This window comes from Mastomys coucha, unplaced genomic scaffold (genome assembly GCF_008632895.1).
Source record: "Mastomys coucha isolate ucsf_1 unplaced genomic scaffold, UCSF_Mcou_1 pScaffold22, whole genome shotgun sequence".
Classification (NCBI taxonomy): domain Eukaryota; kingdom Metazoa; phylum Chordata; class Mammalia; order Rodentia; family Muridae; genus Mastomys; species Mastomys coucha.
This window is the reverse complement of record NW_022196905.1, coordinates 186342623-186359043: the sequence shown is the minus strand read 5'-3', so window position 1 is coordinate 186359043 and position 16421 is coordinate 186342623. Positions and strand designations below refer to the sequence as shown.

Genomic DNA, 16421 nt, shown 5'->3' with positions numbered 1-16421 from the left:
TCTGGGGTTGCTGACCTATATTTTTAGATTGACATTTCTAGGTAGAATGTAATCTTCCAAAAAGAAATGTCAAATCTTGAAGTGTAATCCATGAGGAATAAAACTTTTCTAAAGAAAGAAGACACATGACATTATGTAGTTTCCTGGAAAATAGCTTCATTATGCATTCTTGGACACACACCACTCAGATGTGACAGAATTAGAGGCAATGGACTGATCTCTTATCTCTGGATGACTTAAGACTGTACATCCCATTGAGTTAGGATGTAGGTATGACTTGGGTAGTTTTCTTATCCACCATCAGTGAGTGAGGACTGAGATAAACTTTTTAGCCAGCCATTAATCTATGCTAGAAAGCACCTAACAACATTGCTCAAGGCTTGTGACAAGGTTGGTAGATGTGGAAGGATTAACTAATCTCACAGAACTCATTTGCATAGGAAAGGACTTCCTGAACAGGTCCCTGAAAACACATGTTTTAAGACTAACAGTTTGTAAATGGGACCTTATCAAACAAAAACTTCTATACAGCAAAGGACAGCATCATTTGATCTTTTTATATATAAATATTGCAGCTCATACCAGCTATGTATATATGTATGTGTATAAATGACCTGTGCTAGCTATGTGTATTGGAACAAACTTTTGAGACTTTTCTTATCTGCACTATTTACCAGAAAGAATTCTCCTGAAGACTGAATTAAAAGCATTTCCTAAGCTCTAATGTATGCTTGAACCACCTATTTCATCATTATACACCAAATAATTTGTTATAAGTTAATCAAATAATTTGTTATAAATTAATTAATCTGATTTTTATTATTTATCACTACATTTTCAATTATAGTATTTTGTTTAAAATATCAAAAATGAAGTATTAGTTAATTCTTATTATGAGTTGGGAGCCATTCCGTGTACCATTCTGTTTAAATGGGTTTGTGGTTGTTACCCATTTGGTGTTCACATAACCAATGAAAAGATGGAGGGAGAGAAAGGTTGAATCTCACGTTCAAGGCAGTACATCCAGAAGTGGGACGCCAGGCATTCTGGCTGCTGAGAGCTAGCAAGTCATTATATTGTGTTCCCAGGAAAATTCTTCAGTTTTCAACAATTAAAAGACTACTAAATGTTTTCAAGTTGCAGTATCCCCTGTACAATCTGTGTCAAAATCAGAGATCAGGGTAATGCAATTTATTTACTTGTAGACACAAATATAAGATGCAGACTAGTTGACAGAAACAAACAAACAAACAAACAAACAAACAAACAGAGAAGGCCTGCTTCCCTGTAGCATAGCTTATCAAGGACATTGTTTAGAAATTTATAGGAGCTGGATAGAAAACAATAATTATTTCATTTAAAAATCTTCAAAGGATGTTTGCAATCCTTCCTCTTTAGGGAGAGACACACAAGTCCACGTTGTCTAATGTTTTTGATGGTCAGTGTTCTGTATCTCTGTCTTACCAAGTGAATGTCCAGTGTGAGACTCTTTGGTCTAATGGCATGTATTCACGCACCATTCACTCACACACACCATGTGGCTACCACATTCCAGTCTAGCATTGAGCTATAGCAGTAAATGTGGAAGGATACATCTGGCATTTTACAGGCCAAGGGTTTCCTAATACTAAAACCAGACAAAGTCGTTGCCAGAAAATATATAAATCAATGTCCTTTTGTAGAAGAAATTCTAAATGGTGGATGTTAGAGTTAAGCCCAGGAATGTACATTGAAAGAATAACATGGGCTGGTAGGGTTTATTCCAGGAATGGGAGGTGTGTCAAAATTAATATAACAAGGTATTAAGAATGGAAAAAAAATTGTTTCAAGTAATGGAAGAAAAGCATCTGATAGAACTCAACAAGGAATTACAGAGCCAAAATAGATTAGATTGTTTGGTCCTGTACAGCAAAGGGTAAGTCTGATTGTGCAACAGTGGCTCTTTTGAGACAGGACAGGTTTCTCCCCTACAATGTCACTTTCATGTGTGAAGGACAAATGCAAACCTTTGAGTAAGGAGCTCTCCTTACTCTGACCCCGAGCTTCATTCTCCTAGGAGCTTTTGTGAAACCATGAAAAACCGACAGATGAACTTAGAGTTTGATAGCACCTTTTCTATAGTTCTTGACTCTCTAATGTAATTCTGATATCTATTTTAAAACAAGAGTAATCATGTATGAGGCCTTTGGAACCAGAGGTAAAAGTTACTTCAATATTATTTTTATGGAGGAAAATTACTTGGAAAAAAATGTTTTTAAAACACTGATTTCTTTTGAAATTTATTTACAAGTCTTGGATGGAAGCCATTGATACAGTTTATGTGGTCTTCCTGAAAAAGAAAAGGAAATGTCTTAAAGCTGTGAATGCTGAGTACATTTCTAATAAGTATTTTCAAGATGACACATTCAATTTATCTATAGAACAAAATTCTTAAATGATTCTATTCTATAACATATCAGATACAATACCTTACAAAACTAAATTGTATTCATCTTTATGTTCTCTTCTCCTTAAAGATTTATTTATTTATTTACTTATTTATTTATTTATGTTATGTGTATATACTCGTGCCTCCATGTGTATTTGCACACCTGTAGATGTTGAACCTGGGTGTTGAATCCACTTACCTGTGGTTAGGTGCCGGAACCAAACTTGGGTCCTCCACCACAGCAGTACCTACTCCTAACCTCTGAGCCACCTCTCCAGGCCGCTCTTTTTATTTCTATACTTTGGTTAGTGCTAATAAACTAATTAGAGTCTTAAAGATGCTGCTACTTATCTATCAGAATGTACACACCTTTCAAGTCAGAAGCCAAAGGCTTATTCCTAACACTGGAAGCATCCTCATAGGCATCATAGTTGTCAAAGTAGAATTTTTCTCTTCTTGAAATAAAAGTCGATTTTGATGTGCTGTTGTTCTGACTGGAGACTTTATCACTTAAACTCATGTAGTCTCGCTGAAGATTCCGCATCTCAAATTCCAAGGTATCCCTCTCATTTTCTATGCTTCTCACATAGTTTTCCAAAAGTATCTTGTCTTCGGTGAGCCGACTGATGCTATTTTCAAACTTGGTGTTTTCTTGACTATGTTTCTTTAGCTCTTCTTTCAGAATCTGGTTATCCGCCTTAATCTCCATGACCATTTTGGACAACACCTCACATTCCTTGCTGATTTCTGCCAAGTTGTTTTTGTAAATGCTTGTCTCTGACTTTGCACTTTTGATTTCTTTCAGGAACTTCTCCTCCGAGGCAGACTGGTAGGTTTGAATGTCCATGAGCTCTCTTTCCAACATCTGTCTGGCGGAAGCGGATTCTTGTAGTGTTGCCTCCAGACTCAGCTTCTCTGCTTTAGCCGTGTCTAGTATGTGAAGAAGTGACTCCTGCTCAGCTTTGGCCACTCTCTCCTTCTCTTTTAGCTGCAGGATCTCCAGCTTGCTCTCTTTCAGGTCGCTCTCAAGCATGCCCTTGTCCTTCAGGAGTTGGTATGTGTCTTTCTCGAGCATTTCCCTTTCGTCTTGTATCAACAGCATGCTTGTTTTCATCGTTTCTATTTCTATATTCATTCTATTGTTTTCATTTTGGAGAACCCCCATGTCATTCTGGGTCTTGTGCTCCTTGCCCTTCAGATGGTCTATTGTTTCGAGCATCTGTTGCTTCTCCAAAGAGAGTTGACTATTTTTCTCCTCTAGCATTTTGTGTTGGCCTTGGAGGACATTATAAGTGCTGACGATTTTCTTAAGTTCCCTGAGGCAGTCTTTGTTCTCATCCTCTGCTTTGCTTAACTTGGACTGAAGGATGCTCTTTTCCTCAGCCAGTGACTTCAGGTGCTTTTCGTGGGCTTCCACCTTCTGGATCAGGGATTGTGTGGTGAACATGAGGGACTTCAATTTGGTCTTGAGGGCTAGGTTTTCATTCTCCAGTTCTGTCATCTTTTTCTGATTCTGTAAGGATTCTTTTAGGTAATTCTGGAGGTAATGAATTTTGGCAACGCACTGCTCAGGGACGCACTTGCCTTTGGGTGTCTTCTCGCTTTCAAGTGGTATGGCTCCTTGGGTGACTAGGAATGCTTGGCATTCTTTGTCCTTTATTTTGGGTTTCCCTGGGTCCAGAACTGACAGAGTGTGCCTTGGAGCTCGGGAGTGGAATTTTAAATCCATAATATTCTTGCTGGTGATAGGGATGTCTTTATTTTTCTCATTCTTTTTCCCTCGGTATATTTCACTTTTAGATAATTTTTTACATTTCCTACAGAAGTTCACATGCAGTTTTGACACCGTGTCCCTGAGTGGGAGCAGTTTGCTCACTAACGCCTCTAATTCAGAAATTCTCTTTGATTTGATGTCTTCGTTTAAGTTACCTTCCATGTTTTCTTGCCGGATAAAATTAAGTGTTGAGCTGCGGATGGGAAACAGCTCACGTTTATGGTGACTTTGAGTAGTCGCATCTGCCTGGAAAGTGTGAAGTTCATTTGTAAGTGCCAGTTCCTTGTCATTTGACTTCTGAAGTTCTTCTTTCATATGCTTAATAGAGTGGCAAATCTCATCTAAGTTTTCACAGAACTCATGCTTCAGGAAAGGGATGGTGATGGTGGCTTTATCCAGAATCACCGGAGCAGCTTGAGGCACTGCCACTGTTTGAGGAACCTGAGGTAGAAACTGATAGAGACTGTAACTCTTTGTGGCATTGGGCTGCTCTGAAGGGTTCATAGCTTTGCTGGGAGGTGAGTTATCTGCTGTTGTTCTCGGGCTCTGCAGAGCTAACATGTCCTTGACCTGTGTCTGGGGTGGAATATTTGTGCCCTGAGCGAGACCAGTGCCATTGCTACTACTGAAGTTCTCTCCCATTGAATGGAGCGTCTTGGGGTCCTCAAAAGGATTACTTTTCTTGGTAGAAAGTATTTCTTCTTGTGTCTCATTAGGCTAGTGGCAATAGAAAGCATGCTATAAATATATTGTTATTTCCCACAGGACCAAGAGATTAAGAAAACCTGAGGAAGATTTATGTGTACAACCACATTGAGTATTTTCTCTACTAATCATAGAAGCTTGTGTATGCATCCCTATCTGTTTATCTGGGCATGCAAACTAACACCAACTGTTCTAAGATCTACAACAGAGTGCTTTAGGATTGCCTTCCGTCCTTAGAGGGTGAGATATATCGGTCACCTCTTAATTTCAGAGGCAGAAATGTATTTGTATTATGCTCCAAGAGATTCTCCTTTCTCCTAAGTAGATAGGCCACATGGGAATTCAAGGAAAATGAATGTTTCTGCTACTGGGCTACCTGTTAGCCTTTGCTTTCAAATCCCCGGATTCAAAGGGTGATTCTAGCACCACAAGTGTTCTGGAAATGTAATTTCCTAGCCAGCAGGGACAATATTGGCCACACTGGTTTAGACTTCATCTTTGGGTTTGTCAGTCCCCTCTGGACAGGTAGGCTAGCCAAACTGCTTTGAATTTGCTTGGGTATTTTCAGCACCTAGATGACATGAAATGCCTCACCCACCCTCTTAAAGGGATAGTCAAACTCTACAGTACAGAGAGATAAACATATTTAAGTTTCTCAGGACAGATATTTCCTTATTTTCATCTCTGATGCTCCATTGTTCTTTTTCTAGGAGAGATAGGTAGGTAGATAGATGGTAGATAGATAGATAGAAAGATAGATAGATAGATAGATAGATAGATAGATAGATAGATAAATAGATCGATAGAGGTGAGAATCAGTTGTAGGGATAGTTCTTAAATACCAGAAGGGGGAAATGATTTACTAAAAACATACCAAATCCTTTTCAGGATGCATGCTGAATACTAGACTTTTTTCTGAGTTAAATTGTGGGGTTTCTACTTCAACAATACTTTTGTTCAATATTTCACTGATTTCAGACTGTACCTTTAAAAGACAAATTGAGAATGTTAGAATTTGAATTAGGATTTGGGTGTTCGTGTATGTGCAGACACACATAGTTGAAAGATACCTTCATTTCCTGAACATAAGAACTTCTTTGCCTTTATTTATTGTAATCCCTTATCATTAAAGGAGTCTTAAGAAAAGACTCTGTGATAAAAATCAGAAACCTCTAGTAAAATAGTAACAATTTATGAACTATGCTAGTAATTTTAGAGGCATTACTTTTATACATTGTGGAATAATTTAGAAATCTTTGAAAAAAAATTGCTGGGCAGTGGTGGCGCACGCCTTTAGTCCTAGCACTTGGGAGGCAGAGGCAGGCGGATTTCTGAGTTCAAGGTCAGCCTGGTCTACAGAGTGTGTTCCAGGACAGTCAGGGCTACACACACACACACACACACACACACACACACACACACACACACACACACAGATCTTTGATATCCATCGTTGAAACAGAACGCATCCTGTCACCTGCAGCAAAGTTCATCTTCTACTTCCCTGCAGTTGCGTTCAATACAAGGACACTGGGTTGATGCCAGGCCCTTAGTGACTGTGTTAGGTACACCTGCTATGCAGGCTCTATTATGCTCCGTCTCATTTCTCCAGATGTAGCGTGTGAGCCTTTGATGACACCAGTTCTGCCTTTAGCTGCAAGATGGGGTCTGCGGCTCAGCAACGAGTCTCTCTCTAGAGATGAATGGTCATGAATTGCTTCTGAATCCATTTGTGGCACTCAGAGTCACAGCAAGCGACGATAGTATCGCCAGCTTTCAGAATAAAGCGCTCTCTCTTCCTTCCCCTTGCCTTTCCGCATCCCTCCCTTCCCTTCCTTTTCCTTTTCCGGAGTTGAATTTATAAGGATTTGGAGCACCTTCCAACGTGTTCCCAAGTGGAATCTGACAACCCCTCACTGAGCACTGAACCCTTGATCATATGAATCCTGCCACCGGAAGTGACCTGTTCTTAGGATCTTCAATGACTCGGGATGATAGGGTACATCGCGCCCCCCCCCCCCCCCCCCCCCCCCCCCCCCCCAGGGCCACTTTTGAGTTTTAGTTTAAATTTTACAGAGCGAGTCTCTCTTTGTAGTCTGTATGTAGGAAGGACTATTTACTTATTTGCAGTGCGAGGATCAAGCCCAAGTCTCTGCACGTGCTAGGGGAAAGCTCAATCCCCGAGCCACATCTGCCCCAGGCAGCCTTTTCATTTGGCCTCACAGCCAAAACTGTGCAACCACTTAACAACCGGCTGCTGAGGGGTTTAGAAGATGGCTCGGGACCTGAAACTAGGAGATTCCCTAAGTATGAACTACATCAATCATACCATGCTGACGTTCTGCAGAGTCTGCATCCGTAGAGCCTGAAACGACTCCAGCTGATGTTGCAGGACCTAGAATGACATTTAACAACACGTCAAAAGGAAGGCTAGGATTAACACACAAACAAACCCCAGTTTAGCTTGTTTCCGAAAAGGCTCACATGAGCCTGCTAACTCATCCTTAGCTGGGCTGCTGATGTGCGATGTACGTTCATAGACATTTTTTGGGGGGCGGGGATTGTGTGGAATCTCTATGCATGCACATTACAATTTTTTTTCTTTGTGAGAGTAGCATGGAAGACCCAGTATTCATTCAGGAAGGGTTTTGCACATAATTAAATGAAACAGACTCACTTTCAGTGCCGACTGTGGTTGGATTTGATTTTCTGGTTCTGATGCGCAGCCATATTCTAAGGAGCAAAATAGAGAACATGCATCATTTAGTCCCTAAATTTATCTTTGTTTGTATTTTTTCTTTTTGAGATAGGGTTTCTCTGTGCATCCCTGACTGTCCTGGAATTCATACTGTAGACCAGGCTGGCCTCAAACTCAGAGATCCTCCTGCCTCTGCCTCCCCAAGTGCTGGCATTAACACCCTGCACCACCACTCCTCAGCTACTTCTTCAATTTTATTTCTCAGAAGCTGCTACAGAAAGCATACCCTTAATCCAGACAGTGAGACAGGGAGATAATGAGAAGGGTTGTTACTCACATTATCCTAGTCACACATTAAATTTAAGGACAGCTTCATACCTTGTACATTGTAGATATCTTCAGACACCAGAAGAGGGCATCAGATCTCATTACGAGTGGTTGTGAGCCACCATGTGGTTGCTGGGATTAAGAACTCATGACCTTCAGAAGAGCAGACGGTGCTCTTACCCACTGAGCCATCTCACCAGCCATGCTTCATACCTTGTACTGGCTGGTTTTGTGTGTCAGTTTGACACAGGCTGGAGTTATCACAGAGAAGGGAGTTTCAGTTGGGGAAGTGCCTCCATGAGATCCAGCTGTGGGGCATTTTCTCAATTGCCCCTTGTGGGTGGTGCCATCCCTGGGCTGGAGGTCTTGGGTTCTATAAGAGAGCAGGCTGAGCAAGCCAGGGGAAGCAAGCCAGTAAGGAACATCACTCCATGGCCTCTGCATCAGCTCCTGCTTTCTGACCTGCTTGAGTTCCAGTCCTGACTTCCTTTTTGATAACAGCAATGTGGAAGTAAGCCAAATAAACCCTTTCCTCCCCAACTTGGTCATGATGTTTGTGCAGGAATAGAAACCCTGACTAAGACATACCTGTAGGGGCAGGGGATGACTGAGCCAGTCAAAGTGCTAGCTACTGGGACCGGACAATCTGAGTTTGAGTCCTGGAACCCATGTAAAGATGCAAAGAGAGAACTGACTCCATGAACTTGACCTCTGACTTTTCACAGTTGCACCATGGCACAAGTCTGCACCACCTTCCACAGTTTATTATGTAAAAAGAATTTAAGTGTGTGTGTTTGAGGGCAGTGGTACACATGTGCCACTGTGTGTGCGAGTGTATGTGTGTGTGGGGGGGTGGGGAGGGAAACATTCTATGATGTGGGTCCTGAGGATTAAACTCAGTTTGTCAGACTTGGCAGCAAGCACTTGTACCCACTGAGCACTTCAGCAGCCCAAAATAATTTGATTTTTGAGAAAGGGTCTCTAGCTCTGTAACCTGGGCTGGCCTGGAATTCACTAGGTAGAGCAGGCTGGCCTTGAACAAAGAGATCCATCTACTTATGCCTTCTATATGCTGGGATTAAAGTCAAGGGTGACCAAACCTCATATACATACATTATATAATATAAATATATATAAATATAAATATATATGTATATAGAGTTTATGCATGTAAATATGTATATGTGTATATGAGGGTATGTTTGATGTTTTGCAAAATTAAAAAATTATAAAAAGAAAATATTTACTTGGGGCTATAGCAATGCTTTTATTTTGTAAGGAACCATTTTGTTTCTGAGCTATAGACCTCACCTTTTAAAACAAAAACAAAACAAAAACAGAATACAACAGTAGTTCCTGTACTATGAAAGGCTTTTGGTCAGTGGATTGTACAGACCTTGTTATTTTTGGGGGATTGTCATGAGAGGCCGTCCCTGCTCATGGAAACAAGATGTGTGCATAGTGCATCACATCTGTCTGTTGTGCTCTCAAGCAAAGTTCTTTCTCTTTTTTAGATATTTTCTTTATTTTTATTTCAAATGTTATCCCCTTTCCTGATTTCTTCCCTGAAAACTCCCTATTCCCTTCCCCCTCCCCCTGCTCACCAACCTACCCACTTCTGGTTCCTAGCTCTGGCATTCCCCTACACTGGGGCATAAAGCCTTCACAGGACCAAGGGCCTCTCCTCCCATTGATGACCAACAAGGCCATCCTCTGCTCCATATGTAGCTGGAGCCATGAGTCCAACCATGTGTACTCTTTGGTTGGTGGTTTAGTCCCTGGGAGCTCTGGGGGTACTGGTTAGTTCGTATTGTTGGTTCTCCTTTGGGGCTGCAAACCCCTTCAGTTCCTTGGGTCCTTTCTCTAGCTCCTCCATTGGGGGCCCTGTGTTCAGTCCAATGGTTGGCTTCAAGCTTCCACCTCTGTATTTGTCAGGCACTGGTAGGACCTCTCAAGAGACAGCTATAACAGGCTTCTGTCAGCAGCAGTTGTTGGCATCTACAATAGTGTCTGGTTTTGGTGACTGTATATGGGATGAGTTCCCAGGTTGGGCAGTCTCTGGATGGCCTTTCCTTCAGTCTCTGCTCCACACTTTGTCTCTGTAACTTCTTCCATGGGTATTTTGCCCCCCCCCCTTCTAAGAAGGACTGAAGTATCCACACTTTGGTCTTTCTTCTTCTTGAGTTTCATGTGGTTTGTGGATTCTATCTTGGACATTCCAAGCTTGTGGGTTAATATCCACTTATCAGTGAGTGCATACCATGTGTGTTCTTTTGTGATTAGGCTACCTCATTCAGGATGATATTTTCTAGTCCTATCCATTTGCCTATGAATTTCATGAATTCATTATTTTTAATAGCTGAGTAGTACTCCATTGTGTAAATGTACCACATTTTCTGTATCCATTCCTCTCTTGAGGGACATCTGGGTTCTTTCCAGCTTCTGGCTATTATAAATAAGGCTGCTATGAATACAGTGGAGCATGTGTCCTTATTACATGTTGGAGCATCTTCTGGGTATATGCCTAGGAGTGGTATAGCTGGGTCCTCTGGTAGTACTATGTCCAGTTTTCTGAGGAACCATGAAACTGATTTCCACACTGGTTGTACCACCTTGCAATCCACTAGCAATGGAGGAGTGTTCCTCTTTCTCCACATCCTCGCTAGCATCTCCTGTCACCTGAGTTTTTGATCTTAGCCATTCTGACTGGTGTGAAGTGGAATCTCAGGGTTGTTTTGATTTGCATTTCTCTGATGACTTGCTCTCTTGGGGAAAGCTTGTGTGCACAGCCCTTTGGCTCTTCTTGTCTATGTAAAAATAGGACATAGAGTCAGCACACGTCTTTATCCAAGGTAGGCTCTTTGCAGCCTGCATTAAACTTAGCTCCTTTTGTGGGAAGATCTTTCCCATTGGAGAGTCAATGTCCTTTGTTCCTTTGTGCTGCTTTGTGACACCTAACCAATCTTGACACACCCATATACATCTCTGTCCCCTCAAGACCAAGCATGGGGTCTTGCTGCTCCAGCTCAAGAGAAGCACATGCAGTTCACTGATCTGCACTGGCTGGGGAGAGAGAACCAGGGCAGAGGGGGCTGAGAGTTTGTGCTGTAGCTGATCTTGTTCACTTAGTCACTAAAGCCTTTCCCCCATGCTTGGTGGTTGATGATTGTATTTCCTCTGCTGCTCTAATGGCTTCACATATGGAACAGGGGTCCTCAGGATGATAGACAGTGGGTGTCACGGGCTCAGCACCTTCCCAGAGATTGTTTATAGACCTGCAGCAGAGGTTAGATCATGTAGTATTTATCTACATGTTAGGTAACTTCCTTGCTTTAAAAAGTTTTTAAATTAAGAAGTAAAAACTTCCTAGCTTCTCACATGAAATATGAATGATGATGGAATGTTCTTTTAGTCTGCCAACATCTGTCCTCAGAGTCAGTCTTCTTGTTCTTTTAGGTTGCTAACATCTGTCCTCAGAATTGGTCTTCAGCCGGGTCTCCACATCCTCTCTCCTGCATTAGTGACCCATCCGATAGTGCAGACAGTGCTTGTCACATGCACACATCTCCTTTGCCATTTTGGTCCTCATCTCTGATGAGGCAACGTTAGTTCAGAACGTGGAGATGTGTAGCCAACTGCAGAATCCTACCTTTGGCTGGAGCACAGAGAGAGACAGAGAGCTTACCCGGGTATTGCTTTTTTCTGATGCTTATTGGGAAGCTGAGACCAAGGAAGGAAAGAGTTTCAAAGATTCTCAGACTCTAAACAAACCTACGATAATGTACTTACACTGGTCATGCAAAAAAAAAAAATCACCTAGAATTCTACCATGAAGAGCTAGCCACTGTATATACCCAAGGGAAGTGAAATGTTCAAGAGGTGTTTTCACCTGCAAGTTTATGGAGGCACCATTTACAGCCAAGAGGGCTGGCTAATCAACCTTTGCGCCTATCACCTGATAACTAAAAACTGTGAGGTGCATAAACAGTGAGCCAAGAAAGAAAATGCAATTTCATCCTTTAAAAATTATGTGTATGGGCATTTTGCCTGCATGTATGTCTGTGCACATGTTCTCACATGCATGTGCAAAGAAAAGGGGAATCTCACTGAAGAAGAGAATAGGTTGTTGGTTACCACAGCCTGGGAAAGGGTGTGAGAGACAGAGAGGGTGGTTAATAGGTGGCTAGTAGAGAGTGGTTATAATTGGTAACATTTATATCAAAATAGCTGGTAAAGAATTTGATATCAAAAATTTCAAAATAGCTGGTGAAAAAATGAAAGTTCATGACAAAAAGACATGAGACACAACTGATGGGTTAGATACATCAATTATCTTGACATAATCATTATATACATGTACTTAAAGATTTCAATGTATATATATTTATATACACACATATATGTATGTGATATATTATGTATATATTAATGTGTTTATATATTAATATTATAAGTTGTATGTATGTATATATATATATATGAATATATATGTAATTAGTATATGTCAGTCAAAATGACATATACTAATGTATTAAGAAATACAGCATGGAACAGATTAAGAGCTTGAAAACATATATTTCCACTGTATTCTGAGTTGATTTATTCCTGCCATAAAGGATGAGAAAACTAGCATATTTGGTTTCACACATACTATCCAACTCTATTTGCTACTAAAATTACTTCCAAACTGGGGTTTACGAATCTTACATTTGTGGGCCGTAGTTCCCACAAAGCTCTGTGTTAAATGCACTAGTGTCAGGTTTATATATAGTGTATAGTAAATTGCATTTACTAAAGTGGAATAGTAAGTAACAGGTTCTTGAGAAAGAACAATGGGAATCCCTACATATTTCCTGTCCATCTCTTCAGTTTTGATCATAGTATAATTCCATAGTTTCTTGTCACACAAACAACTGTTTAAATGGGACTACTCTGTTTAGAATTGCTATTTTCTTTGATATAATATGGATGATTCATTTTTAAAAATCTTCTTAATGTGTATGTGCTTTGTCTGCATAGACGTCTGAAGTGTAAACTTAAGAGTTCTTTGGAGGGCTGGAGAGATGAATTTGATCCCGGGGTGGAAGGAGAGAACCAACTCCCATGATTTGGTCTCTGAACTTCACATGCACCTCCTGGTACATGTGGCTTACAACCACCCGTAACAAGACCTGACACCCTCTTCTGGTGTATCTGAAGATAGCTACAGTGTACTTATATATGATAAATAAATCTTAAAAAAAAAAAAAAAAAAAAAAAAAAAAAAAAAGAGTTTGTGGGACAGTGGTGTATTCAGGCAACCCGGGCCCAGTAGAGTATAAGTCTTGAACCCAGTGATCCAGTGGGCAATAATTTCTGCCTGCAAGGGAGGGAAGGAGTTCGGCCATGACTCCTGGGTCCCTGGCTCCTGTTTCAGTCACAACCTCTCACAGCTCCCCCCTCCCCCCTGCAGGAGATGTGTGTTCTGTCATGTAGACAATGCCCCAAGCTCCCAGACCTACCCCCAATCATCTGACCACAGCTAGGTATGTCCCACCCCACAGACAGATAGCCACACCTCACAATGGAAGGAGCAGTCTGCCCCCTCCTCTCTCTTTTGCCCTCTCTTCCTCTCTTGCTTCCTCTCTTGCTTCCTCTCTTGCTTCCTCTCTTGCTTCCTCTCTTGCTTCCTCTCCTGCTCCCCCTCTCTTCTTTTTTCTCCTTCCTCTCCTGCTCTCTTACTCTTTTGCCCTCTCTCTCTCTCCTTCTCTTCTCTTCTCCTTCCTCTCCTTTCTTTCTCTACACATGGTTATGGCTGGCTTCTTTTCTCTTTCGTATAATAAAATATCTTACGACTATGCATTGCCTCCTTATAACTAAGGTGTCGCACAGCCCCAGCATCTGCAGCAGCAAGACCCAGGGCCTGCAAGAATTCTTTTAGAGTTAGTTCTGTTGGATGGTGCTTTGTTGGAGCAAACACATAAAGGAGTGTTTTCTTTCTTCCTTCCTTCCTTCCTTTCTTTCTTTCTTTCTTTCTTTCTTTCTTTCTGTTTTTTTTTTTTTTTTTTTTTTTTTTTTTTTTTTTTTTTTTTTTTTTGAGTTTCGAGACAGGGTTTCTCTGTATAGCCCTGGCTGTCCTGGAACTCACTCTGTAGACCAGGCTGGCCTCGAACTCAGAAACCTGCCTGCCTCTGCCTCCCAAGTGCTGGAGTTAAAGGTGTGTGCCACCACTGCCCAGCTCAGGAGTGTTTTCTTGAAGTTGACACAGATGAAGGACCAAGGCAGACTCATGAAAGAATGTTTCACTAAAGCAGACACAGAAGAGGATGTTGTGCCAAAGCAAGCACATGAAAGATGTGATGAAGGATTCTTTGCTAACAACACCCATGTATTGGTCCACCTTACATTGTGTAGTTGAGCTCCATTTGTCAGGACTCCAAGGACTTGGGCTTATGCTGAGGCGAAACATGTAAGTATATGTGATGTTTGGAGGTTATATATGCAACTGGATGGAGACAGGGCTTGGCTTGCTGGTACAGCTACTTGTGCAATGCTCCCGAGTCTCCAGTCTTCACTGATCTTTGTTTCCCTAACAGAGGCACAGGGAACTTCTCTTGGAGTTCTTCCTGGTCCCTCCTGCTGAGCTGAGGCTGAGGCCTGGCTGTCTCTGCTAGGTCATGTCACCGAAACATGTTGCCAACCCATCATGTGGGTTTTAGGAATAGAATCCATGGGTCCTCTGGAAGAGTAGCCAGTGCTCTTAACTGCTGAGGCACCTCTCCAGCCCCTGTAGATGATTTCTTATGTTATCCTTTCCTGAACCACAGAGATCTATTTGTGACCAGGGTAGAAGTTGCTGCAGGTAGGAAAATCTTTTGAAAGTATGCTGAAAGTCTTTGTTGGTGGGAGGTAGTGAAGGTGATCATATTGTTTAAATTTTAAGAGAAAGAGAAAAAAATACACTAGTAGATATTTTAAACTTAAGTTGTCTATCAGAAATGTTAAGTACTCCATTGGATATGTCATTTATGGGATGGCAATGAATGCAGATGGACAGTGTGGGTGTTGCTACCATAGATAAAGGCATTTTTCTGGAGGAAAGGCTCATGAAGCACAGGTAAAATGGCTTCCAGGGAGAATGTGATACAGAGATTTGCAGTCCCCAAGTATGTACAACTTATTTTCAACTTTTACTATGCCATAAGAGAGGAATGATAGTAGCATAGTGTTCATAATAGAAGACACTTGACAAGAAGAGTGTTTTTAACTTTTAAAATTACATTTACTTACTCTCTCTCTCTCTCTCTCTCTCTCTGTGTGTGTGTGTGTGTGTGTGTGTGTGTGTGTGTGTGTGTTTACACAAGGAGGTGCATGTGAAGTTCAGAGACCAAATCATGAGAGTTGGTTCTCTCCTTCCATCCAGGAATCAAATTCAGGCTAGTAAACTTGGCAGCAAACCCCTCCTTGGCCAGGTCATCTCACCAGCCTAAGAGGGTTCATTTTTAAATTAATAATTCAGCTATTGGAGATTCTAACATGCTTGTTTGCTGGAAACACAGTGCAGGGGGGGGCAGGAGAAGGGGTGATTCTGGAGAACGAGGAACACAATGGCAGAAGAATTCTGGACAAGAAAGAATCTGGATCTGTTGGGGTATTGATTGAATAGCGGAATTCTTCATTGAAACAGAAAGAAGGGAGCTTAGCAAATGTAAGGATGGGGGAATTTTGGCCAGCTTCTTTTCACCTTTTCCATGAGTTCATACTATGAGAGAAATGACATAGTTATTTGGGGGAGGGAGCATTTGAAAAGAGATTTATTTTGGCAATAAAGCAAGCACTCCAAATAGCATTAAGCTGCTCATTTTAGTTTCATGGTATGATTCAGAAATGAATAGTCTTTCTTCAGCAGTGTCCTGGTGATTCAGTGCGGATGGGGAGCAGGCAGGAAATTGGGCTCACCTATTTTTAAAGGCAATAAAGAAAATTTAGGTTTCTCCTGTGAGTCTTTGGGTGTTACTTGTTCCTAAGGAAAAGTGCTTCTAAAATTCGGTAATGCTTGGAGAAGTCACATGACACTATATGATTCTGGAATGTGAAGGGGAATGATCAGAGACACACAGGAGACAACACAGAATCACAGTTTAGCATTTACCAAGTCTTTGCTAAATACATGGTATTGGGAGGCATTAGAGGGAGTGAGGCCTACGGGCCCATCCCCAAAGAATCTTATCATCTATTGAGAATGTAAGAAATATTATTCATTTCTAGCATATTGTGTTTTATAAAAGAGAAAAGAAGCCAGGTATGGTGAAGTGGAAGGGGGTGGGTGCCTCTGCAGGCCCATGCTGAGGCAACCCTTCCCCCTGAGGTACCAGCCATATGATGGATCTAGAGTGGAATAGAGTTTATTTAGGGCATGGGAAGGGAAGTTAAGGAGGGAGTAGAGACAGAGACACACAGAGAGAGAAAGAGAGAGAAGGGAAGGGGAGGGAAGGGGAGGGGAGGGGAGA

At 41.5% G+C, this 16421-nt stretch overlaps 1 protein-coding gene across 1 annotated transcript in view; it reads right to left on the bottom strand.

Moving 5' to 3' along the window:
• Positions 1-2266: 2266 nt before the first annotated feature.
• Ccdc110 (coiled-coil domain containing 110) overlaps positions 2267-16421 on the bottom strand; it is a 17574-nt gene continuing 3419 nt past the window's right edge. The window contains exons 3-7 of the mRNA XM_031339697.1: positions 7585-7640; positions 7237-7302; positions 5782-5892; positions 2798-4919; positions 2267-2329 (exon numbers count right to left, since the gene is read on the bottom strand). Of these exons, the coding sequence (XP_031195557.1) occupies positions 2280-2329; positions 2798-4919; positions 5782-5892; positions 7237-7302; positions 7585-7640 (2405 nt within the window). The 3' untranslated portion in view covers positions 2267-2279. The remainder of the gene's footprint in view (positions 2330-2797; positions 4920-5781; positions 5893-7236; positions 7303-7584; positions 7641-16421) is intronic.